At 42.8% G+C, this 24,907-nt stretch overlaps 1 protein-coding gene across 3 annotated transcripts; it reads left to right on the top strand.

Annotated features, from left to right (window-relative positions):
- Window positions 1-867: 867 nt before the first annotated feature.
- Window positions 868-24,818, top strand: epn2 (epsin 2). 3 transcript variants are annotated; one of them, XM_083931367.1, is made up of 10 exons: window positions 868-1,006; window positions 10,100-10,872; window positions 11,999-12,153; window positions 16,286-16,398; window positions 16,662-16,766; window positions 17,199-17,331; window positions 17,819-17,971; window positions 18,907-18,936; window positions 20,515-20,745; window positions 21,200-24,818. In XM_083931367.1, exons 2-10 carry the CDS (start codon window positions 10,442-10,444, stop codon window positions 21,547-21,549), a joined length of 1,701 nt encoding a protein of 566 aa, XP_083787493.1. In that variant the 5' UTR covers window positions 868-1,006; window positions 10,100-10,441; the 3' UTR covers window positions 21,550-24,818. The 3 variants fall into 3 exon arrangements, with proteins under 3 accessions (XP_083787493.1, XP_083787492.1, XP_083787494.1); XM_083931366.1 differs by having other exon boundaries at window positions 18,907-18,999; XM_083931368.1 differs by lacking the exon at window positions 18,907-18,936.
- Window positions 24,819-24,907: the final 89 nt, after the last annotated feature.

Below are 24,907 nucleotides of genomic sequence, written 5' to 3'. Positions count from 1 at the left end.
ACATGTAGCCCAGTTCAGGTGTTGGCAACTTTTCCGTCTGTGCCGTTTTGATCCATACCTCTATTATTAAACATCACCATCCCCATCTTCATGTTGGCATCTATTCATAGCAAACTGTACACTTTTTAAGGGAACCTTTGAAGTCTATTCATAGAACCTGATTTGAATACACTACAGTGTGTGGCGCATGTGTGTCTGAAATGTGTGGAATTGTGCCCCTCCCTTTTATTTAAATGATGAGACGGTTACACAGAGACAAGTGGGAAAGTCTGAGTGATGGAATGCTGTCCTGCAATGTTTTGTGGCTTGTACAGACACACCTGTAACACGCACACACACACACACACACTGCTTGTTTTGAAAAATCATGTCATGCACTTTCTTGCTTATATTTTGTTCCCCCATAGCTTCCATTAAAATGAGGAAATTCCAAGTAGTTTCTTGAGAAAACCTGATTTACCTGAGAGGTCTGTTCAGTCCCTTAACAGCTAAAACAAAAGAGTCAGGAGCTATGTTTCCTTGTATTTTGCAATCCTGGAGACTCGTTGTTGACCAGCACTGTGATATACTGTAGGCCTAGTTAAGTCACAGAAATAAGGCCCTATCCTGTGGCATGTCATTCCTGTGAAAACCTGGGATTAAATAATCACTATGGTGACTGTATATGCTACTAAAACAGTTCTGCCATGTTGCTTTAGCGCTACAATCCTGACTTGATGGGTCACAGTGGGTCTTCCTGTGCACCCTGGCAAGTCAGGCCGCCTTGGTCACACCCTTCCCAGCTTCCCCCTCCTCCCGCTCTGCCCGCCATGTTCTGGAGGAGGAGATACAGTGAGCCTGGCTTTAGCTGGCTTAGCATTAGCAACGCATAGCTATAGGCGGAGGCGCAACAAGCTCCCTGTAATAAGTACTCTTTGTTGATTTCTTCCCTTGGAATTGTTGAAACTCATTTATGGGTTTATATCCGTGGACTAACAGTTGAACCCGACATAGACCAGAAAACATGGTAAGTCAACGTCGGCTTTCAAGACAGTCGAGTTGTTTTGTTTTTCCAGGGTTGTCCTGTAATCCAGTTTGCTCTGGTGATGTCTCCACCGAGCACCCGTCTCTGGCTGTTAGCTTCAAGAGTCGCTAACTAGCTTAGCATGCTCGTTGGGTGTCTTAGCGCTGAAAATACGTGTGAGAGCTGACTTGAGCGGCTGTGTATCCATACTGTGAATCCAACAAATCACATAATAAGTGACATATTAAGGTTAACGTAGATGCTGAGTGATCAACAGCTGAATTTTCTACCAGACTACGGGAGAGAGATCTGCCGCTGGCTAACCTAACATACGCTCTGCTAGCTTTGATCCAACTTTTTTTTCAAAGCCAAGTTTTGATTGTATCGTATTATAAATAAACGTTAGTCGGGGGTTGTGATTAACGTTACGAACAAGTCAAAGGCAAAACCGAGTTGTACAGAATATGCACCTGAAACGAATTAAGCTTAAGTTGTGTTATTATACACTTTCAAGACACTTGAGTCAACTAACTAAATCGACGTTAGCAAGTTAACGTTGTTCGCTAGCTTATGACAACTACTTGCCGCAAGTTTGCGTTCAACTTGCTAACGTTAGCGGTAACCGTAAGTAGCAAGTTGGCTAACGTTGATAATTCCGCTAAGATTTCGACAACAGCCGGTATTATTTCGCAATTCAAACAGGTCACTTGACTGAATAAGTGGAAGTATGATTAAGGGAGTTTGACGTACCTTACTAATGTTAGCTAAAGCTACTTTAGCTTATGTGCTATCAATCACAGCAGTCCAATGAAACGCCGTGATTTGGTGTTTTTCTTTTTCTTTTCTTTTAGTAGCGGCTTATTTATTTATTTTTGTTTCCCTACCAATGTACAGTGCTTTGACAGAGAAGACTGGTGGTTAGATCATACTATTTTAAGTCATCAAAGCCAAACTTGACGTCCTTTCATATGAGATTTTTAGGTGAATTCTTGACGGTGTGGGCGCTGTCTGTTTACAATCAGGCTAACCTTGCTTGTAGGAAGGCAGGCTTACTTAACTCTTTGCTGAAAGACACTGAACAGGGGTAGAGTGTATTTATTTTATGGGGTTTAGTCAGGGATGCTTGTGTTTTGGATGTAAGCTTTATTCGTAAGTGCACTAAACGTGGTCTGATGGAGGGGCCGGGCTTTGTCTATTGTCAGGGTGATCAGTCAGTCACAGTGGGTGACAGATGCATCATCACTCTCCTCTGCCTTCCCCTGACTTGGCTTTGTCTCCCAGCCGGCCAAGGGAGGACAAAAGGCGAGGTGACATACCGATCAGAAGGTGGCTTCTCCTGACTTTAAGACTTTTAGAAAACTAGTTAGTGGGTGATTTTCTTTGGGTTAGACTTGTTATGATTGTTAGTTTGGCTTGAAGGAAGTTAATCCTTGAATAACTGAGTGGTTGACGATAAATTACTGGTGTATGTTGCTTGTGGTTACACTTAAATGGAGCTCAAAAGAAGTAAATGGATGGTGAAGGAACCGGCTCGATAACTTGATGTCATGCTGTTGGACATGTTAACACACACAAATGATTATGTCTCTCACACACACACACACACACACACACACACACATACAGCCTTCCATCTCCAGGTCAGCTTTACTCTTGTTGTGTGGGCCTGCCAAGGTAGACTTGTTTTCAGTGTACAGCTTCTCAACCCTCAATGCTAATCACAGTCTACCTAGGTTTTGCCAAGACCCGCCCAGATACCGCTACACACACACACACACACACACACACACACACACACACACACACACACACACACACACACACACACACACAGAATAGGTTTGGCTTGTAATGTTTTTGTATCCGACAGTTCACTTGTGTCCAGTGTTTCACTTTATTCTTGTTGCAAATTTACTGTCATGTTGGACAGTAGGTCATAGTATTGTCTCTCACACTGCAGTTTTCCTTTCTCAGGCTCTATTACATCTTTTCTATACTGGCAACATGTCAAAATAAGATCAGCAACTGCTGTGAATCCTCTGCTAAGCCAACATTTATGTGGAGATTTATGTTTCTCCACCATTGTGATTCTGTTATAGACGTCAGTGTTGTACTTCAATCTACAGCATATCTATTTTAAGAATTTGGTGACACACACTGATTATTTGTATAGTTTATTGACATTGTCATATCGTCTGCTGTTTGTATGCTCTGCAGTTAATGTGTAGGTCATTAATTCGCCATGCTGCTTTTTGATCGTTGACATACTGGTAGCAACAAACAGGACCGGAAAGTATTCAGAGTTGCAGACTTCGCCAGTCGCATCTCTGTCAGTTAAGCTAATTTAGTAAAAATGTATGTTCATCGATTTTTCAAATATTAATAGTGCTGTTTGTTGTTGACGTTCGACAGTGATGGCATCTGGCTGCAAGCCGCTCATCAGGATAGGGAGCATCAGCGTAAACACAGAGTAAAATGTGGAGAAGATGAGCTCCAGCTATGATCCCGACTGTGCTGACAAGCAAGAACATCTTTCTGTCCCTCTCATAAGGTCTTTACCTAGTTTGTAAAGTGTCCTGAGATAACTTTTGTTATGATTTGGCACAATAAATAAAATTGAATTGACTTGAATAAGTAGATAGAGAAAACAACTCACCAGTCCTCTGCTGACTCTGCTAACCTAGCTGGCAGCTGGTACAGTACACACAGTGAAATAGGTGGAAAAGATGGGCACCAGTTACGAGTGATCTGGGCCATATAGGAAAGCAAGAACATCTCTCTGTCTGTCACCGTCTCTACATCAGAGGGAGCATAGGGGCAAACGTGAAGGAATTGAACACATTCTGTGATTCATGGATCTTCTCTGCCGGGCATCCTGCTGGGCAGAATGCAGGCGTTGGATTGTGAGCTGGGCGGCTCCTGTGCCCTCGTCGGGTTCCAGCAGGATGTCCGGGGCTGTGGTGTCCTTTTGTCGCGACTTGGCTTGATCTTGGAGTATCAGACGGTGCCATTTGACCAGGTGACTCTTCTTCTGCGTGCAGATCTGGCAGACACATTCTGCTTTTATGATGAATCGTGCACAAGTGGAAGGAGCTGCGGGGATTGCATTTCACTGGAATTGTATCTTGTACAATTTCCTGTGAACAATAAAATTGACTTGGATTGATTACATTTGTACTTGATGTCAGTAAAGGTGGCCTGCAAAATATGTTTTTCCAGTACATTATTTTACTATTTATTCTTTTTAATTGCACTACTAACGTGGGGAGTTGATAAACCCTCAGATCCTGGGCGACCAGCATCTGACACAGACAGCCCGGGTGCACGTAAGTCCGCACAGCTGAGTGATGTGATTAATGATTACTGATATGGGTATCTTATTTAAAGTATTGTTGTTATTACATAATGTGTTTTGTTTGTAACTTTCTTTGACAATAGCTGACAATATCATGTATTGTGTATCGTCTCGTCACACCCCTAATATTATTATAAATGAGGGAACAGACTGCAGGAGTGGATGCCATTATTTACATAATGCTGTTAATTTTTCCTCAAATTTTCTCAACCTCCATAGTGCTTCGGTCAGATACAGGCAGACAGATGAGGAGAGCAAAAGGGTGGCCACATTTAATAGGTGGCCGAGTTCATTTGCAGTCGCAAGAAGTAGATCAAAGGACTATGATTTTTATGGTTGCCCTCCTATTCTAGCAACAAGGAGGCATACTGGTAATTTGACAAGAATGACAAGCTCAGTCATTCAGACATAATGGACATCCAAATGCATGTCCATTATGCCTGCTGTAAACACACACACACACACACACACACACACACACACACACACACACACACACACACACACACACACACACACACACACACACACACACACACACACACACACACACACACACACACACACACACACACACACACACACACACACACACACACACACACACACACACACACACACACACACGTGTTGTGTGCCATCTCTTCTGGGCCCTGAATGATCTAAGCACAGAAGGACTGAAGGAAGGCGGGCCAGTGGTGTCTTGTGGTGGGGGTTGTTCCGGGGTGTGAAGGAGGCGCTGGGCTGGACAAGACAGACTCTCCTCTCTTCCTCCTGTCTGCTACGGGTGAATAGGTGATTATAGCAGCAGATGTGTCATTAGGTCTGAGCTGTATTCATGCGGATGCAGGATGAGGAGGAGGGTGACTAGGGAACCTTTTGGGGGGGGATGCTCCACAGGAATCACATATCACTAGTATTTAGTACATTTTAGGGGATGAGCCAAGTTGTTTTCTTACCGCCCCCCAACACATACACTCTCACTCCTTCTCGTTTCCTCAGCCTCGTCCCCCCAGCTGTCTTTCCATAATATTGCTAGTTAGTTCACCATCGTTATCGGCCGATATGGACCCTTGATCGTTGGGCTCTAAAAGCACAGATCAGAAAAGCCGATCGCAAATAATAAAAAAAAAAAGGCAGTGGCAGGATGTGTTCTCCGGTCTGGAATTTTTTCACAGTTTCCGAAAAATATGTAATACTGTTTGCAAGACATGCAACGCTGAAATTCCAAGAGGTGGTAACCAACAATGACAATTTAACACAACTAACCTCATCCGACATTTGAGAACGCGCCACACAACAGAATACAGCGAGTATGAGAAAGAAGCCTGTGCAAATCAAACCCCAAAGACAGCTGTCACTCAGCTCACCGTGAGTGAAATGTTTAGACGCCTGGAGCCTTACAGCAGGGAGAGTAAAGGGTGGAGGGATATAACAACAAAGCGGACGTATGTTTGAGTCCTGGAGCATCCCAAGAGAGAAAGTCCTCACAGATTAACCTCTACCTCTCTGAGCCCAGCCACTTGCTTACTGGCAGGCTAATAAGGATCGCTTCCCCGCACTTGCAGAAGGAGCACGAGCCTACTTGTGCACACCAAGCACCAGTGTGGATAGCGAGAGACTATTCAGCACTGCAGCACACGTTGTGGATGAGAAAAGGAGAAAAGGAATAGGTTAACCTCCAAAAATGCAGAGATGCAAATACTCATCAAGAAAAACTTGCCATTTATGCTTGAGAAGTAATTAAGGTAGGCCCACCGTAAAAAGAAAATATGATAGCCTAAGCAGTGCCTTAGAGTCTGTTTTTCTCAGTTTTGACTGACCAGTTTTTGACTTTAGTTGGCATAACTTGGTATGGCTGTTTATTTTGTTTCCTCGATGGGAATACATTTTGTGTTTTGTGCCATTGCGTAGAAGTTACTTATTGCCTTATAGTTGAGGTTTATTTGTTTGTGCTAAGGTTATTTATCCACAATCTGTGAACTACTCTCTTGCAGAGAATAATGATAAATATATTTTTTTCCATCAAATGGATGTAATTTGTGTTTCCTTGTGGTTAAGGGCTATTAAGTGATGCAGTGGCAGTAAACTGCATGCCTCTTTTTGTTAAATGATCTTGAAGATTTTTTTGTTGCCTCATTTGGGGAAGTACATTTTATTTATTTTTCTTTTATTTAATCTATTGCTCTTGACAGGGCATGTAATGTTTGCATAAATAAGAAGTTGATAAAGATCTTGATTGTATTTATTATTTATTTTAGTACAAATGGTTTTACCACTTTAAGTGGTGCACAAGGCTAGATTGTAAATACAGGACAATGATTATTATTATTATTATTATTATCCCATCCGTGCTATCGGCAGATTTATGATTCCTGTGATCGGATCGGCCCCCAAAAATGCTGATCGGAGCATCCCTAATAAAAACTGTTGCATATAACACAGAGTCTGCTTAGACTGCTGATCACTATTAACACTCTTCCTCTGTTCATGAAAGCATTAGGTTGTGGGGCATGTCGGGGCACGCTTGGTGTAGGGATCAGATTACTGAATAGGATAAGTCATCATGGGCCCTTCTAGATGATAATCAGAGGAACAGTGGTTACAAAAAGATCTCAGAACTCCTAAGCTTGTATTTATTACAGAGAACAATTATTTAAATGGGATTTCTTTGTAGTTGATATGAATGTGTACAAAAGTAGACTAGTTTGTTCTTTGTATATGAAATACTAATCTGGCTGAATGACCAGCAGGAGATCCTGCTGTGTCGTATTTGCATTTGAGCTTAAACTGTAGTACAATATCATATTTAATTGGAATCTTCTTTTCTTTCAAAGTAGCCCATATTACATAAACAGAAGGAGTTACTGAAGGGTGCAACCAAAGTATTTCTCTATATAAAAACATAGCCCTAAAAGAGAAAAAATATAACAGAACATCTACCCAAAAAACCTTTATGAACAGATTTGAATCAGTTTGTTCAATTTTGCCAACTTGTGCCAAATACAATGGACATTTAACAAAAAGCTACCTGTTGCCTCTGCTGGCTGCGGTGTGGCTGGTCTCCTTGCTGTTTCATTCTCAGCACAGTACCTGGTTTCTGGTTTGTTTCTGTCATACGCAAAAAAACCGCTGATCATGAAGTTGACCTGATTATTTATTTAATGTATTTGTTATCTAAACACGACCTCTTCATTTCACTACGAGACCTAAATAAATGTGTTGTTGAAGCTAAACAGGCCAGATAAGGTACATTCAAAAGAAGCTCGGAGGACCATACCTACAGCAATGTGTGGGTGTGGCAGGTTTGGGCAGAAAATTGGCCTCTGTGAATTCGCACTTGGCGCTCGCTCCATTAGTAGTCCACTGGTCCACGGGACATTTTGCAGTTTTCCAGGTGCATATTTTACAGCTTGTTCCACACTTTCTATGAATGAGTGTGGACAGACAGCATCGATGTGACATGGTAGTCTGACGTTCGCTTTCTGTTTGGATACGGTGGTTTCGTTTTCATTTTTTCAGCCATGACCTTGCGCTACTATCTGAATCAAAAATGATGGGGGATGAGAAAGCCATGTCACTGCCTGTAGTTCCCTATGATTGGATAATCGGCGTGTCTTTAGGGTGGGCCAATAGTGTGATTTGGCTGAGGAAAAAAAAACTGCTGTGCCCATGCAGAGAATTGAACAGCAATAGATATAATGTGCCCTACAGACGCTACTACGATTCCTCCGTTTTGCAGATCGTCAGCACGTCTAATCGATCGCAATCTAATATTGTCATGTCGCCCAATCCTAGTTGGAAGGGTGGGTGCAGAGAAGAAAAAGCAACAAGCTTCGTAGAGCTGAGCCACGCCGCGCCCGCATGGCTTCTGTGGCCCATCTAGCAGCTTCAATTGCGTATAATGGACCTCTGCTGTGGGCATCCCATGACAGCCACGTTGTGCCTCTTATGCAGCCCATGTAGTTTGGCTGTAATGCTATCCGGAAGTAAATACTAGATATAACTTTCATTAGTAATAGTATAATATTGCTTTTCAATCAGAACCATAACCTGGCGATTGCATGTGACAACACTGCCCTAGTGATCAGTAGCGGGCTCAAAGAAAAGTCAAATTGTATTTTGCGTGAAATGCCCATGCCTTGTGTTAAATGGTAAATTTGTATTTCATGACTTAATGTTATATACAAATGGGACTTTTTTTCATGCTCAAGAGAGTTTGCTTATGGAAATGAGATGCGAAGGCGAGTCTCCATTCACTTTCCATACTTGTGTGAGGAAGTGATTAGTAGCTGGGCTACTACAGTAGGACACAGGACAGAGGAGTCACTCCTGTAGTCTTCATCAGACTTGAAATGGTTCAACTCCCCTGCCACCCACCAAAGAGTGGAAACACATTTTTACTCACTGATCGTTCTGGCATCTTTCAAAGCAATGTGCTGAATGTCATTACTGTGGTGATGGGAAAGAGCATAGGTACAGGCTCATTAAGATCTAAATAGGCTGAGATTGAGGCTCGAATTCATCTAAAATTAAATTAGCAAAATCCAGCTCTGCTAAGATTAACTATTGCTTCTTGTCCTACTTTGTGGTACCTTACATATCTGCAACATTTGCCATTTCAGGAAATGTATTAGGTCCACCTGCAAACTAACTTGTGTTTTAGCTGTTAGCTCTGACTTGAAAATTGAGTAACACCTAATAGAAAATAGAACTTATGGTATTATTAACAAAGCTGCTAGTTATCATTGTAGTGATTTCTCAGTAACTGGAGAAAAGCATCACATCACTATCTAGGTAGGTTATTGGGACCTTTTTGATACAGTGAAACGCTGTGACTAGACAATTATTATCCTGTGAGACATGAGTTGTATCTTATTAAACTTTTTTTTTATTACATTATGTTATGTTTTTCATCACATGGATCTTCTAGTTCTAGTCTTGCATTTTCTGCTCCCATTTTGTTTTCCGAGCCGACCCAATAAGACATGTTACCACCACACAAACTGCCCTGAGAAGGTTGATTTTCGACACGCTTCCTTGTAATTTGCAATTGAGTCAGATTACTGTAAACTCAAAATCAATGACAAAAGTGGAAACACAATTCTTGGTCACAACACTCTGACCCTACGTAATAAGGAGGCAGGCTCTCTGTAAGTGCTTGGAAATTCTTATCTAAGCATGAAAGTATGAAACATTGTTTTGTCTAGTTTCAAAAAGGAAGGCGCTACAGCTGCTCCTATAAATACAATTTCTCTTTGTGATTTTATTGTTTAGGTGTGGAAATTGGGACGACGATGACACTTTTAAGAAAGATAATCTGATTGGAGCCATGGCTTTCCCAGATGTTTCATAGTAATTTAAATCAAAAGGACAACTTTTTTTCTTCTTCAATGTACTGGTAGTGAAAGGTTGGTTGAAGCATAAAATGCTTTAAAGCTGACAACTTAGGGAAGAGAGATTTGATTAGTTGGGATTTTTGGCATACAAGCAGTTTTAATAGTTTTTAATTTGAGAGAAACATCTTTTCATAGTGCTATAAGGAATACTAAGCCACTGTCCTATTCAAATGTGGTCAGTTACTCAGAAACCTTACATAGACAAGGAAGTGTTGTGCTGTTTGCTCATTTTGTTTCGCTGTATGTAGCAATTTTCTCTGTTCTTATTCTGTTACCTTTCCTAAATGTATTTTTTTTTCTTCTCTTTCTTCCACTAATCTCTTATTTATCTTTTTGTCCCAGGTGATGGTGTGGTCATGTGTGCAGCCTGCACTGTGTGTGTGGAAATGGTTTTAACAGACGCTGTTCTGGAGGACTCAGGAACACTGCACTGGCCTGGAGAAGCCTCATAAACAAACACACACATACACAACACGCAGACACACTCGAGTACACAAGAAGATTTACAGGTACACCACGCCACCGCCGTGCCTTGAGAAAGGACACAGGCGCACGGACACATAACACAAGCTTCAGCTGAAGCACGCACACACACCCCTCTACCCATTATTGGTGTCCTTGCGCCTCTCCTGTGTGAGAGTGTGCATTTTATTTCTTCCCATCTGTCCCATCTCCCCCGCCATCATGCCGAGCTCCACCATCCGCAGGCAGATGAAGAACATGGTGAACAACTACTCTGACGCAGAGAAGAAAGTCAGAGAGGCCACTTCTAACGACCCCTGGGGCCCGTCTTCTTCACTCATGTCTGAGATCGCAGACCTCACGTACAATGTGGTCGCCTTCAGTGAGATCATGAGCATGATCTGGAAACGGCTCAACGACCACGGCAAGAACTGGCGCCACGTTTACAAGGCACTCACCCTGCTCGACTACTTGATCAAGACGGGCTCAGAGCGAGTGGCACTGCAGTGCAAAGAGAACATCTTCGCCATCCAGACACTGAAGGACTTCCAGTACATCGACAGAGACGGAAAAGACCAGGGCATCAACGTCAGGGAGAAGAGCAAGCAGCTAGTGGTCCTTCTCAAAGACGAAGACCGCCTCAAAGGAGAGAGGTACAGCTTTAAGAATCAAATTAAACTGATATACAGAAGCTACAGATCTTAGGTGTCAACTTGTGTTCGTGCATACATAGAGTGATTTTTGTGATTGAACATTTAAAGCTGACACCCTCTTCTGTCCTTGAGTCCTATACTCAAGGACAGAAGAGGGTGAACATACTATATAAGCCAGTACCCAACTCAGAATTTACCAATTCATGGGGGGATATAACATTGTTAAATGTGACTTTGAATCTGTCCTTATTCTCTAAGAGGGATAAGTCAGTGATTGGAATCATCAGTTGAGGAGCAAAGGGTTAAATGTGCACATTAATTGAAGCATCAGAGACTCAGGTGCTAACCAGCTAGGTCAGCCAAAATCCTACCACACCCTGGCACCACTTCCTCTGTTTAACAATGCTTTTTAGAGTGTCCAGTTTTATTACAACTGATCAAGAAGCTTTAATACTAACAATCTCTGGAGTCCTTTAGGACCAATCCATAAAGTCATGCTACTCCTACTACAGGTAGCAAACAAAGTTGCCACTCTAGTTACTAAAAAATGGCTACAGAGTTTATGTCTTTTCTAGGGCATGTCTCGGACAGACTAAGCAGAATGCCACCTGTTGAGAAGTGTACAAATATTTCCGCTTCATTATGAAACGCATGGTAATATGGTCAGAATCCTCACTGAAAAAAAAAAAACATGCACACATTGTTTTCACAAGTTGTCTGCTTCTGTGGTTCTCTGTTCCTGAATAACTGAATTTAGAAAAAAAGTGATTGGGATGACACCTGCACCAGGATGTTGTCTTTAGTTTATTTATTGTTTCATCCACCTGTCTTTGGAAGAAAATATAGATATACTAGTTGGCCCAATGAGTGTGCTTTATCATTGGTTTTGTTATAGTGATTGTTTTTTGCATTTTAGAATTGAAACTATTTTAAACGTTGTTTCTCATGGAGGTTTTGGAAATAGACTTCTAATTTTTTTGTTGTTCTAGGGCTCTAAGGGTTTATTTCCCTTTTTATACTCCATGCTTATTTTATCCATTTTGATGTCACACTAAACATTCTAAGAATCTCCACTTGAGTCAAAATGATGATAATATGCTATTGTGGATTTTTTTTGTCCTACTAGGTCTCAGGCTTTGAAGACCAAAGAGCGTATGGCCCAGGTGTCCACAGAGAGCAGTCAGATGGGTTTTGGCCGAGGCTCGTCTCAGCCCAACCTCTCCACTTCCTACAGTGAGGAGTACGGCAGGTCAGAGGGCTCACCTGCTTCCTACCATGGCTGTGAGTATTAGCTTATAGTTGCCACATAGGCTGTACACACACGGCTCATTCCATATGTTAAAGCAGCACACTTTATCCAGAATATTTCATTAGGCCGGATTGTGTCCCAGTTGGTGTAACTTTGGCCTATATCCTGAAACCTGCCCCTCCCCCTGTTCTGTCTCTGGCTTGCAGTCCTGCAGTAGGGCTGCATTCCTCAGCACACACACACACACACACACACACACACACACACACACACACACACACACACACACACACACACACACACACACACACACACACACACACACACACACACACACACACACACACACACACACACACACACACACACACACACACACACACACACACACACAAAAGAGGAAGTTCACCCCCCAGCTTCTGTCATCCGCATGACAGAGGAATCTGCTCCTCTTTTCAATGATACACTCATTCCTCCAGAGACACAGTGAGGGAGAGATACAGACATGGACAGATGAAGATTGCACTGAGAGATACATGATGGAAGGAAAGAAGTGAACGGAAACCAGACATGGATAATTGATTAAAAAAAAGGGACGAGAGAAGAAACGGCTTTTTTTTAATAGTGAAGTGTGCTGATTGCCACTTGTTAGGATTATTCTCTACAGATGCACATTTCTACTGCCCTCTGTAACTAGCATGATATTGATTAGTCTGAAATCTCCATCATGCCAAGCTAGGAATAATATCCTGTGTATTCCTCTTGAAGAAAACCATTCGGGGCTCCCCTTGTCATACTTGGTGACATATTTGGTGATAAAAGTGCAATGGATTGAAAGTAGGATGGAGTGAGATGGTTAGAGTTGAAAAAACAATCCCAGTCAGGAAGTGGGGTAACGCAGATGGGGGCAGGGGGAAGAATGGAGAAGTTGAAATGAAAGAGTGAACCTTGGCTTCTTTTCCTTTCATCCCCTGACCCCCAGTCGCGTACGTGCGTACGTGCATGCGTGTGTGTGCGTGCGTGCATGTGTGTTTTTTCAGCCTCCGTGGATCCTACGTGTTGTATGGAGCATACGATCTTTTACTCGCGGCCTGCATTCCTGCATTTACATTGTGTTTGAGCGTGTGGCTCAGAGGCGGAAGCTCCAGCAGCCGAGTCATCAGTTAAGAAAACTGAAGAAGAGATCGACCAATAGGAGTGAGGCTAGACTGTCACTGTGGGTGTTTCCAAGGAGGATTTTTGGGATTCCAGTGAAACTTTCCGAGTATTGTTGTCCAGGCAGGGTGTGAATGAACGACCATGAAAGTGTTGGTGTTGACCTAGCATGATCCCCCCCCCCCCCCAGTCCCCAACGTATCTGACATAAATAAACTTGTGTCCTTGCTCCTCCCCCAGAGGTTAGGAAAATGTCCAGTTTCACACAAAATGTATGGAAATTGTATGAAATGATGTAGAAAGCATATTACCAGGTTTCAAGCAATCACTTCATTTTTTTATCTAGGGAGTCAAGAGACTGGGTGTCTGCAGATGTTGTGGTAATAAGTGGTTGACACCCTGGGATAAAAATCCTCTCCACCATTATCGCCACATAAATCTACTAGACAAGTGGCCATCAACCCATTTCACTTTCTCCAAAAGCTAAAATTGCATGCTGCACTTAGAGACTTTTGTTTGAAGGGTTGTGTAAGTTTTTGTCTTATCTCGGTTTTGTGCTTATTTGCTCTTTAAACATAGCACCACAGACAATTAAGATAACATAAGAAACAACTGGATTTCACAGCCAACACAAAGAGTAGTGGCAAATGGAACTTTTCTACTAGCAGGCAGAGTTGTCTGTGAGAAATGTCAAGACATTGTCATTATCCGTATATGGTGCATTCCCACAGTGGTGGGCAAGAAACTGGTGTGTTTTAGTTGGATTTGAGTTGTTTGTCTTTCTGTGTTGTACTGTTTGTGTTGTCTTGGCTGTTTAGTCTCTCTTTAGGCTTAGTGGTTGAAAAACCGTTGCTTTGCGGTGTTTTTGGAGAAGTTTAAAGAGCTCAAGTAATGTAATGCATCTATGAAATGTGTTAAAGGAACAAATTGGCGATTGTATTAGAAAGACTTACTCCTACTCCTGCTAAATGTTACAGTACACATGTTGTGCCTTGCTTAGGATTAAGGCTTCACATATTACCATATCCTTCCAGTATATAGACTCGCATTCTCTATGTGTAGATTTTAGTACCAATGTTTTCATTGTCTATTTAAGGCAGACATGTAGCCTGTGTCGGGGCCATTGGCTGAAGTCCCACCAGCTAACCAAACACACCTTTACCCCTGATACTTTTGGTCACTTTACCCTGGAGGAATGCAGACTGGAACTTGAGAGTGATGGGTTTGAGGAGCAAGTAAGACAGGAAAGTATAGCCAAGAAGTAGGCAAGGAGAGAGAGGAGTCAAGGATCTGAGGCACATAATAGGCTTAATGTTTTGTTATGCATGCGTACCCATGCAAAATAATTAAAGTTGTACTCCGTAAGGTTTGAGATACCCTGTTTCTAGTGGCCTCTTTGGCGGTAAGATGTAATTACAGGAGAGCCTGTTCTTTCAGAGCCCTCCATCTTGTCACATTCATTGTCACTATGGGCGCACTATCATTGTCCATTTGTACCGTGCCCAAGCATGCTTCACGGCTAAAGTCTAGTTCGTTCGACCAGTGTGCGTAAAACTTTACTGCCAGAGCATTGACGGCGACCCTGATGTCTATTTATAAATGTCTGTTCCTTGAGATGGACATTTAAAAAGATGCCGATATTGTGATACTCAAGTAAGTAAGTAGTAAGTAGAAGTGCTTTCATTATTGGGTCATATGATCAATCACCATTGTTTTAACTCACTCTTTGAGAGATAGCTATTAAATATATTAAAATTGTATGGAGTACAACTATAAGTTGGGGATATATGAAATATCAAGGAAGGAAAAGAGTTTTAACTGTGAACGGAAATGTTATTTAAAAAAATTAATTATTTCCTCAACATGGAAACATTTGATGCGGCAACTTTACTGTGTCATTTTACAGAAGAGTGCTGGTGTGACTACACACTTCTACTTCCTGCAGACGTTTTGATGAGGCAGGAGGATGTTCGTCAGTCTGTAGTTTCAAAATGAATTTAGTCATATAGTGAAACTAACCATCAGTGTTTTCCAGAGTAATATCTGTGTTCGGGTTGTTTTGTCTCTGCACTAAGGCCTTTACGAATCTTTCTCTAACTGTTTGTTTTCAGAATAGTTATTAAAATGATACACAAGGTCATCATGGTGTTATGTATTGAGTTATGTGTTTGGGAGTGTCCACATCAGCAGCAGGGCATGTCATGACTGGTCTTCGTTGTTTGGAGCAGAGACTGAGAGAATAAAAAAAATTGGCAGGCAGAAGGAGAGAGACAATGTTTATTATTTAAGTTGGAGAACAAGAACAACATTAAAGTATGAGAGGGATCGTCTGTTAAGCCTGTCAATGTTGAGGTTTAATTTGCACAGTTGCATAGAAAGTCTTAAACGAAGCCCAAGAAAACACAGGTCTAGTGTAAGAACACCTTTGTACACCCCCAACATTCATACGTACAAAAGTTTACTAAGCTGGATTGCTGAGAAAAGATGAGGCAGAAATGGTGACAAGAACTGCATTGAGGGATGTTGTGATGTCACTGTGTCTCGTCATCCACTCCCACGCCCCGATTCCCCCGGAAACGGCTAAGTTGCTGTTTCCAAATTCAAAGACACATGGTCACACTGAATAAAAGAATACACTCTAGCTACCTTATTGAACTGTATCTTTATGGTATTGTGTGTGCGTGTGCGCTGCCACGTGATCTAATCCAATAAGCCGAATGGACCTGTCATCTGTTACAGGCTCACGAAGGCCTCTAATCACACACACACAAACTTTATTTCCTGTACATTACAAATGCAATTCAAATGTGACTTCCTTTACTAGACACTGTGTGATATGTATTTTTATGATTGTAATTATTACACCATGTCTTGATTTTGAACTATTAACACATAATTTCATAGCCAGTGACACTTGTTTTCAGTTTAATTATAGTATATACAGAATGTGATGTTGTTTGAGTTCCATATGACAGTGATGTTAACATATGTTCTGAATATGTCTGTTAGCCACGTCTCCCAACGCGGGTTCAGAACTGGAACAGGCCAGACCTCAGACCAGCGGAGAGGAGGAGCTACAGCTGCAACTGGCACTGGCCATGAGCAGAGAGGCTGCAGAGCAGGTACGTACACAAACATGCATCCACAGCAACACAGCAGAGCATGAATCCAATCTTGTCAGCCGCGGCAGCACTACTTGTGGTTGTCTTTTCCTACTGTGTGGCTGTGCTAGAAATTTGCATGTAGTTCCCATTACATATGCGGAAACCAGCTCGTTTTAAGATTTCAAAAGATGCTCGGTACCAAGCCAAGTTCTCGGTAAAAAGAGAGGAGAGAGAAGTTCCACATGTGCTGCTCATGCTAACTGTGGTCTGTGTGTTTGTAGGAGGAGCGCTTACGCAGAGGGGATGACCTGAGACTACAGATGGCCTTGGAGGAGAGTAAGAAAGGAGGCCCAGAATCAGGAAAACTGCCCAAGAAGAAGAGAGAGGTAAAATACATGTAAACATGAGGGAGTTGAGTGCCTCAGTTATCATGACCATGCTCATGAAACAGTGTTGTCTCTCCCCATCCTCTTTTACTGCCTGAACAGTGATGAAAGCACTAACTGGCAGCAGACTATGGCATCTGACTACCTAGTTTGCTTATCATTATTCTGCCTGAATAGCTGGCTGGCTGGCTGGCTGGATTTTGAGGGCATGTAGAGCTAAAGTAAAGAAGTAGGGCTGAATGACCATGGCTTATGTTTTATCTCAGCACATATCGACATGACCACCGTCTGTATGCTTAAATAGGATAATGGCTGACCAACAGATGGTCCTTCCTAATGTGTTTCCTCCTCATCTCTTCCCTCTCTATCTCTACTCGTCCCATTCACCCCTCCCCATCTCCTGTCACTCAATCACTTTCTCTCTCTTTCTAGCCACACTCCACTTTGATGGATCTGATGGATGTCCCAGAGCCTGGTGCCAGTGCTGACCCCTGGGCCGCAGGGGCTGTTGCAGGAGCCGGGGCCGGGGCAGCTGCTGCATCAGAAGACCCCTGGAAATCTTATGGTATACACACTCTTCACGTAAAATGGTCACATCAGACGATATCCACACACTTAATTGTTGTTGTTGAGAAGCATTTGTCGTTTTTTTCTGTGCATGTCATCTCTCCACCTGCAGCTCGTAGGACTGTGACTCTTTGTTAAATAGGAATGCTGCTCCACTGGCTCAACGGCATTACTGCACAGAGGGGAGGGTGGGGGGTTGGGGTGTCAGAGGAAGATATCATGAAGGAAAGGAGTGTGGAGGGAGAAGGGAAAAGAGGCTGTGGGTTAAAGGAGTAAATGTTGAAGGAGGACAGACGGGCAGTAGTTTTACAACGGGTCAGATCAAATACATGCCTGCTATCAGACCCTGCGTGAAACCACTTATCTTATTTTACCTTTCTCCTGCTCTCTTCCTCTGTCCCTCCTCCTTTTCTTATCCGATTCGCCCTTACGTCTTGCATGCTTCGTCCAACCACCATCCTCCCCAACTCTAAAACTCTCCCCAGGGCCTGCACATAAGCCAGCAGTCCCAGTGGACCCATGGGGTGCTACACCTTCTGTCCCTCCCATGAAGAGCAGTGATCCCTGGGCATCAAACTCCACTGCTGCCCCTGACCCCTGGAGCTCCGCAGCTTCCCGCCCCAAGACTTCCAACACAGGTGACCATCAGGGGAAAAAAGTAGCTTCCTTCTTTCAGTTTTGTCCAAAGGCATCGGTTGCAGTGGGAATTATGTATTTGAATGTAAAATATATTTGGAGAATTGTTAAGTATTTATGTATGTTTGCACTCTTAGAGTTTCTTTATTTAAGTCGTGGAAAAGATGTCTAATAAATGCGTGACTAGTGTTTCAAAGGATTAAAGTGTAATTCCGGTGCGAAATCATCCCATGGTCTTTTTTGGCACTTGCATACACCAAATAAGCCATCAAATAAGCCAGTGTTTTTTCGTGTATGAACTATTAATGGAGTAATCGGGTAGAGTCACTAACTCCTGGACGTGGCTAACACTGATTAGCTCGGGGCAGTACGGTGAAGGCGTACACACATAAAACGAAGCACCAACAATGTAGTTGGGGAACCTGGAGTTTATAAAAATAATTTTTTGAAAGACTTTCCTACTGGCCCCGGTACCAGCTCCTCTGGTTGTAATGTCCATTCAAGTCCATTACCAAATGCAATCCAAAAGGAAGGAGCCCATTGATGCTTCGTTTTATGTGTAGGGACTCTGATCATGCTACTGCTGACGTTTGGTGTTATTTTGAGCAGTATTAGTGCTTAAAAAAGACGTTTTAATGCCCTGAGCTAATAAGTGTTAGTGACGTCCGGCTGTTAGCGCTATCCATGGGATGATTTTGCGCCAAAATTACACTTTAACAGCTTTGTCAAAATGGGGCAGATACAGCACACAGTAACAAATGCTTATGCACATCTGCATGCTTTAACTTGCTTATTGTGTTCCTTTGTTTCTGTTTACCAAATTATCCATACTCATTCATACCTGTGTTGTCTATTTCCATCTGTCTACGTGTGTGTATGTCTGCTTTGTGTTTATGTGATTTTGTTTGTGTGTATGTATGCGTTGTCCCCCTTTCAGGTAGCTTTGACCTGTTCAGTACATCCAACGGTACGTCTAAAGAGGACTTCTCAGAGTTTGACAGCCTGCGCTCTTCCTCCTCTGTCCCCACTGGTACTCACCCATGTCTTCGTCTCTCTAATGACACAGAGTCGGTGTTGTTTTTCTGCAGTGTCTGAAATGACGATTGTCTGCAGATACACACACACATGTCTTGTCTTTTTATGTTAATATCACCAGACCTGAGCAAAGACAGTGTTAGCATCACTCATATGTCATGTTTTTTTTTTTTTTTTTTTTAAAAGTAGAAGGTTTTTCAACTACAAATGCAATCAGATTCTGCAGTAATCATATGAAATTATGGAAAAATAGAAGTTTGCTCTGGTCTGGTCCCATTTCACTGTGGTGTAATATGATGCAGCTTTTGTGTGTTTATTGTAAAATATTAGACCTGGGCCATCCAGGTTATGGAATCCCTTTTAGATCTGCTGTGATTAGTCTGGTGCATCTACAACCAGCAACAGATGTTCCAAAATTTTGAACTAAAACCATTACCAAGAGAGGGATCCAGTGAACAGTTTGGCACAGGTCTTGAGTGTTTTTCCAAATGTGGTTTGGCAGTCTGTGGGTGTGGGAGGGTGACATTGGTGTCTGTCTTTTGCACCAACTTAACACAAACACTTCTGATACAGTCAAGGACAAGGTGAGAAGGAACACAAACACAAGCGTACAGAGTTACTTTTCCAAGAAGGGACAAGTCACCACACCACAGTGTGTAGAGGATGCAAACATAACAATTGATGTTATGGAAGCAGCCGGATGGGTTGTGGAAATGTTACTATTTGAGTTAACCGACTGAAACTCAGCGTTTATTGGGTGTTGATACACACAAGGCCTGTCTGATCTGATCAAAAGCCTTTGTTTAGCTCTGCTATGTCTCAATTACTGTTTTGTGAAGTTTTCCATCTTTGATATTTCCTCTTGTATATATTGCTGCTGGTTTTGTACGTGTTCATGTGTGAGTGCATTAATGAATGTCTCCACTGCTGTCTGGCTGCTGCTGCAAAAAACGACAACAACTAGGCGGTCTGCCTCTGATGTCTCTTATAAAAGCATCTTCTAATGATGTTATTGCATCAGTACAGTTTTTATTTCACACTAAATACAGTATGTGGCAGCTCACTTACAAGGGGGCACTGTGTTTGGGTGTACTGGGGGGTTGGTGATAAGTGAGAGCAGAAACTGGAGTTTCCACAAGGCAAGAATAGGCAAAAATACATTTTGAATAGCTCATTTGTACTGCAAAATGTGATTGTACTTAGCTGTATCACACATAAACAAAGCTTTGACATAAAAAGCCATGTCAAACTAAGGTTAACTTGTTTAACTGTACCTCTATTCTGGTACTGTATCCCCAATTACGTAAGGGATGATGTCCATTGAGGTGTCCATTATCAGGAATTAATGAATTCACCCAGACAATGGTATGAAGAGTTAGAATGACCTCTGCACTTCAAGCCCTGATAAGTATTCATGATACCTTAGTGTTTTTTGTCATTGTGGTTTTCTTTCCTCAAAGAGAACTTCAGCAACAGTTTTTCATCGATACAATTGCTCTTTGTTCCCCAGGTGATGGGGGCATAGCATCCTCTGTCCCTTCCCAAGCCAGTCTCGCTAGCAGCGGCAGCCTGGACCTCTTCGACCCCCTGCCCACCATGTCTATGTCTGCCACCACAAACCCAACTAGAAAGACTCCAGAGTCCTTCCTGGGTCCCAATGCTGCCCTGGTCAATCTGGACTCTCTGGTGACCAAACCAGCCCAGCCTGCGCCAATTGTCAACCCATTCTTAGCTTCAACAGGTATGAAGACATATTCTTATTCATTTTGTACTTTTTTAGCGAGAGATGTCAGTTTCAGAAATTATTTCTTATTTAAATGTTCAGGTAGCCATTTTTAAGAAGATAAACACACTGATTAATTCAAACTGGTTAGATAGCAGAGTGTGCTAGCCAGGACGTGTCATTGGTAAGCCAAGAGACATGGGTATACACATGCAGGCCTGAACACACACAGGCAGACACACCCGTCTGCACAGTTTAATGATGAATCATTGTCCTTGCCCCATCTATACCAGCAGTTCACTCATAGAATAGAACAGTCAATAAGTATAGTAGTATAGTAGTAGTTATAATAGTATATTGTTTAAATAGAATCTTTTTTTGTAACAAAAATCTGAAAATTTAGTTCTATTTGTCGCAACAATATTCACCTTATTGTGGCGCCCTACATGACTTAACTTCTTTCTTTATTCAGGAGGCTCTGCTCCAGCTCCAGCTCCAGCTCCAACAGCCAACCCCTTCCAAGTGAGCCAGCCTGCCCCCCCGACCCTCAACCAGATGCGGGTCAGCCCCATGCCCCCCGGCTTCGGCATGGTCGAGCCCGTTACCATTGCCTCTGTGCCCTCTCAGTCCCTCACCATGGTCCCCATGGCAGGCATGGCCCCCATGGCTCGTGTGATGCCCGGAATGGGGGTTGGCACACATGGAGGTGTGGGGATGAATGCGGGGATCCCGGCTTCCATGTCTATGCCCCAGCCCCTGATGAGCATGCCACCCCAGGCCGGGGCACAGCCCGCCGGAACCACCAACCCCTTCCTTTTGTGAGGGGGTGATCGTGAGACAACTTGCCCAATAGTAACCCCCCTCCCTCTGTTTGTCTCTCTCCCACTTTGGCTCCTTAAGAAGCTTCAAAATGAACAAGGAGATGTCTTATCCCATTTATCCCTTTATAACCGACTCCTCGCCAGGCCGTGGTTCCAGCCTGGCCCCACCTTAACACACTCCTTTATTCCTTCCTTCTACGTCTCTTTGTATCAATGCTACAAGCTGCCTAGTCCTGTGTGTCCCATACTGATCAGACGATGGTGTTGATGACCACAAAGAGTTTGCATCTGTCTACAGACTTACGACGGGCAGTGGTGTTTACAGTTTTTCCACAGAGGAAGGACAGGACCTGTCTCTCCCCCGCTGGCCTCCTCTCTCACTTACTTCTGCTCTGAGCACTGCTCGTTTCTTCTTCTGTGGTGGAGTGACAGGAGCGTCTGACCATACTAATGCCAGGATCTTATCTCTTCACTAGAGCTAATCTTTTATAAGCCCTGTGTGTGTGTTTGTGTGTGTGTGTGTGTGTGTGTGTGTGTGTGTGTGAGCGAGCGAGCGCGCAAGCACACATCTCAGTACTTTTACACTGTGTATATTCCAGTGGGTTTTACTTATACACGCTGGAATATGGATGAGAGGTGCGTGCGTGCGTGTGCGCGCGTGTGTTTCTGTGTGTGTGTGTGTGTTTGTATGTTACAAAGCAGGGATTTTGCACAATTTTTGTCTTTTTTTTCTTTCTGTCTGCGACTGTTGGGCTCACCGTTACACCTTAGCTTAGGGAGGGAGGCTAGCCGCTAAAACGGCTTAAACATCACACACTGCCTCAGCTCTCGGTACCACTCAGTCACAACTCTCGTCTGGTCACTTCCCGTCAACTTGGACCTTTTTTCTGACCCATCAGGGGTCACCGGATTAACAATGAACACTTAACACTCAAAAGAGGTGAACCCTTTGTCCTAGGGGTTGAAAAGATGTGTAAACGCAATTTTTGTCTGTGTGTACTGTTAATGCTCGGATACTAACAGCCACATGTTGATGTATTTGTCACAAAGCCCCCCCCCCCCCACACCCCCCACCCTGTGTGTGTTTTAGAGAAAAAGACATGAACTGCGATGGCACCAGTATTTTGCTATCTGAACGTATATGGATGCAGTGAGGCATCATGGGACAGTTTTTTCTGTTTTGTTTCTAGGATCAAAGGGAAGAGGGTGGGTTGCGTGTATGTGTGTGTGCGCAGTTTGCATGAGAGTTAGGTTAGCTTCCAAGTGTACTTTAATGAGCAAGTTTTTTTTTTCCATTTCTCACTCAGTAAAGTGGAAAACTGACTTAGAAATGGTTTAAGATTTCTGAAGGGCAAGTCAAAACAGGGGGATAGTGTAGACATGTGCAGCCTTAAGTGTGTGTGTGTGTGTGTGCTTGCATGTGTTGTGTGTGCTTGCATGTGTTGTGTGTGCAGACATATATCAAGGAGTGTCGCTACGGTGACAGGGTTGTGAAGAAAGCTCTGGGTTTAAGCAGCATGTCGGCCACCGAGCATCATGAAGAGAGTATACTTCCAAGTGGATTTACTGTGGCTAATCCATCTACAAGAACATTACCTGGTGGACACACGCACGCACACACACACATACAGACACACACACACACACACACAGGTTTGTTCCGGGATCGGTCTATTGATAGCACAGGGAATCCTGCAGCAAACAACAGTGAGACATGTCCTGTAAACAAGCAGTTGCTAAATTTGTTGGTTACTTTTTTTGTTGTTGTACTTGTTAGATGTAAATCCATAGCCAAGCCTTTCGGAGTTTTGGAGCTGTGCACTAGCTAAGCCATGTATCATCTTCATTCTCTCTTTTGTCTTTTTTCTGTCATTGTAGGTTTTTTTTCACCCTATGGGTAGGCTACGTAAATATCTTCTCTTAGAAGCACAATTGTTACCAAAGTCATAGCGACTGTGATTTCTGAGGATGTTGTACTTTGAGTAGTTGAACAGTAGGGTCACACTTCACTGATGTTTTTTTTTTTCCCTGTTTTATGGATCCATTGTTATAATTTTTTTATATTTCAGAGCTATTTTACAGTTTCAGGAGTTTGTGTAAGAAAGTGTTACTGTTGGCTGAATACTGGCACATTTACTTACAGCAAGCTCGGCGTCTCTGCTATTGGTCGGAAGAAAAAAAAAAGGTGGGATGATGAAATACAGCTGATGAATTGCGCCCGGTGTATAGACCTTCTTTTTAGGTCACTGTTCTCCCTTCTCTTTCAGTTCTGTTTATCACTGCCAATGTTGTTACTGTGGAAAGAATTTTTCTTTTGGTGTACGTTGGCGCCCTCTCCTGGTCTGCTGTGGTATGATAGCTACATCGCAGGACCCTTCAAATTTCCACTGAACAGACCTTCATTTCTCTCAGGCAAAAGGAGGGGCAGCTCCAACCGTGTGTATGATTTTGATGATGCTGAGGGCGGTGGTGATGACTTTTATGCTTGGGGTCCTGAATGAATGGATGTGACACTTACTTGCAGACCAGCAAACATTTTTAATCTCAACTAAATATATGCAAAAAATCGGAAAAGTAAAAAGATACAAAGACTTAATGCTTGACGTGTTTTTGCAAAGTTAGATTTGCTAATAATAAAGTCTTGTTTATTAAAATGTTACTATGATATTCTAGCTAAGATGTGTCACTTTCTCACTGGCCTTGATTTCACTGCAGCCTGACCTTTAACTTTACTCCAGCGATTGTGAAAAAGATTGTTTTGGATCGAGGAAAAAAAAGAAAAAAATGTTACTGTCTTGAACAAATTCAGCACTCCTGAACAGTCAATAGGTCACTGCAGTTGAACACTTCTTCTTGATCCCTGGCAGCAGTTTCAGTCGTGGCTATGGTGCAGTGAAAGTGTGGCCTGTGTGTAGCGAGCTCCTCTGCGTGTTACTATGTATTCACTATGCTTTTATCAAGAGGACTAACTGACCTTATGGACCGTCTGTCTTTATATGCATAAACAGCCTCCTTTAATCTTCTCCATGTCTGTCTATTTACCCTTCTCATAGTACTGGGAGCAGGCTGCTTTTTTATTGGATACGTGCTCAACCTGTTGGCATAACTGTATAATATAATTTATCATTTGTACTATTGTAACATACTGTTCCTCTATATACCTTATTATTCTGTGTAATGGGTTTTTGTAGGAAAAGTCACCGTGGTATTTTAACGCCATCTAAACAAACGAACGCAGCAGGCCGCACCCTGTTGGATGAGGACAACTGTAGCTGCATTGGTTCAAAATAAAACGTGTATCACTTCAGCTCTGTAACTTCAGTGTCTGTCCTTGTGTTTTTTTTGTCCAAACAACCACA

This window comes from Echiichthys vipera, assembly GCF_963691815.1.
Source record: "Echiichthys vipera genome assembly, chromosome: 17".
Classification (NCBI taxonomy): Eukaryota; Metazoa; Chordata; class Actinopteri; order Perciformes; family Trachinidae; genus Echiichthys; species Echiichthys vipera.
This window is presented reverse-complemented; position numbering and strand designations above follow the sequence as displayed.

Bases quoted from the DNA above. Each gene is read 5' to 3' on its own strand.
- epn2 (XM_083931366.1), top strand. From the start codon at position 10,442: ATGCCGAGCTCCACCATCCGCAGGCAGATGAAGAACATGGTGAACAAC. The intron at 12,154-16,285 runs GTGAGTATTAGC...TATGTCTGTTAG, and splicing joins ACCTGCTTCCTACCATGGCT to CCACGTCTCCCAACGCGGGT. The intron at 17,972-18,906 runs GTGACCATCAGG...TCCCCCTTTCAG, and splicing joins CCCCAAGACTTCCAACACAG to GTAGCTTTGACCTGTTCAGT.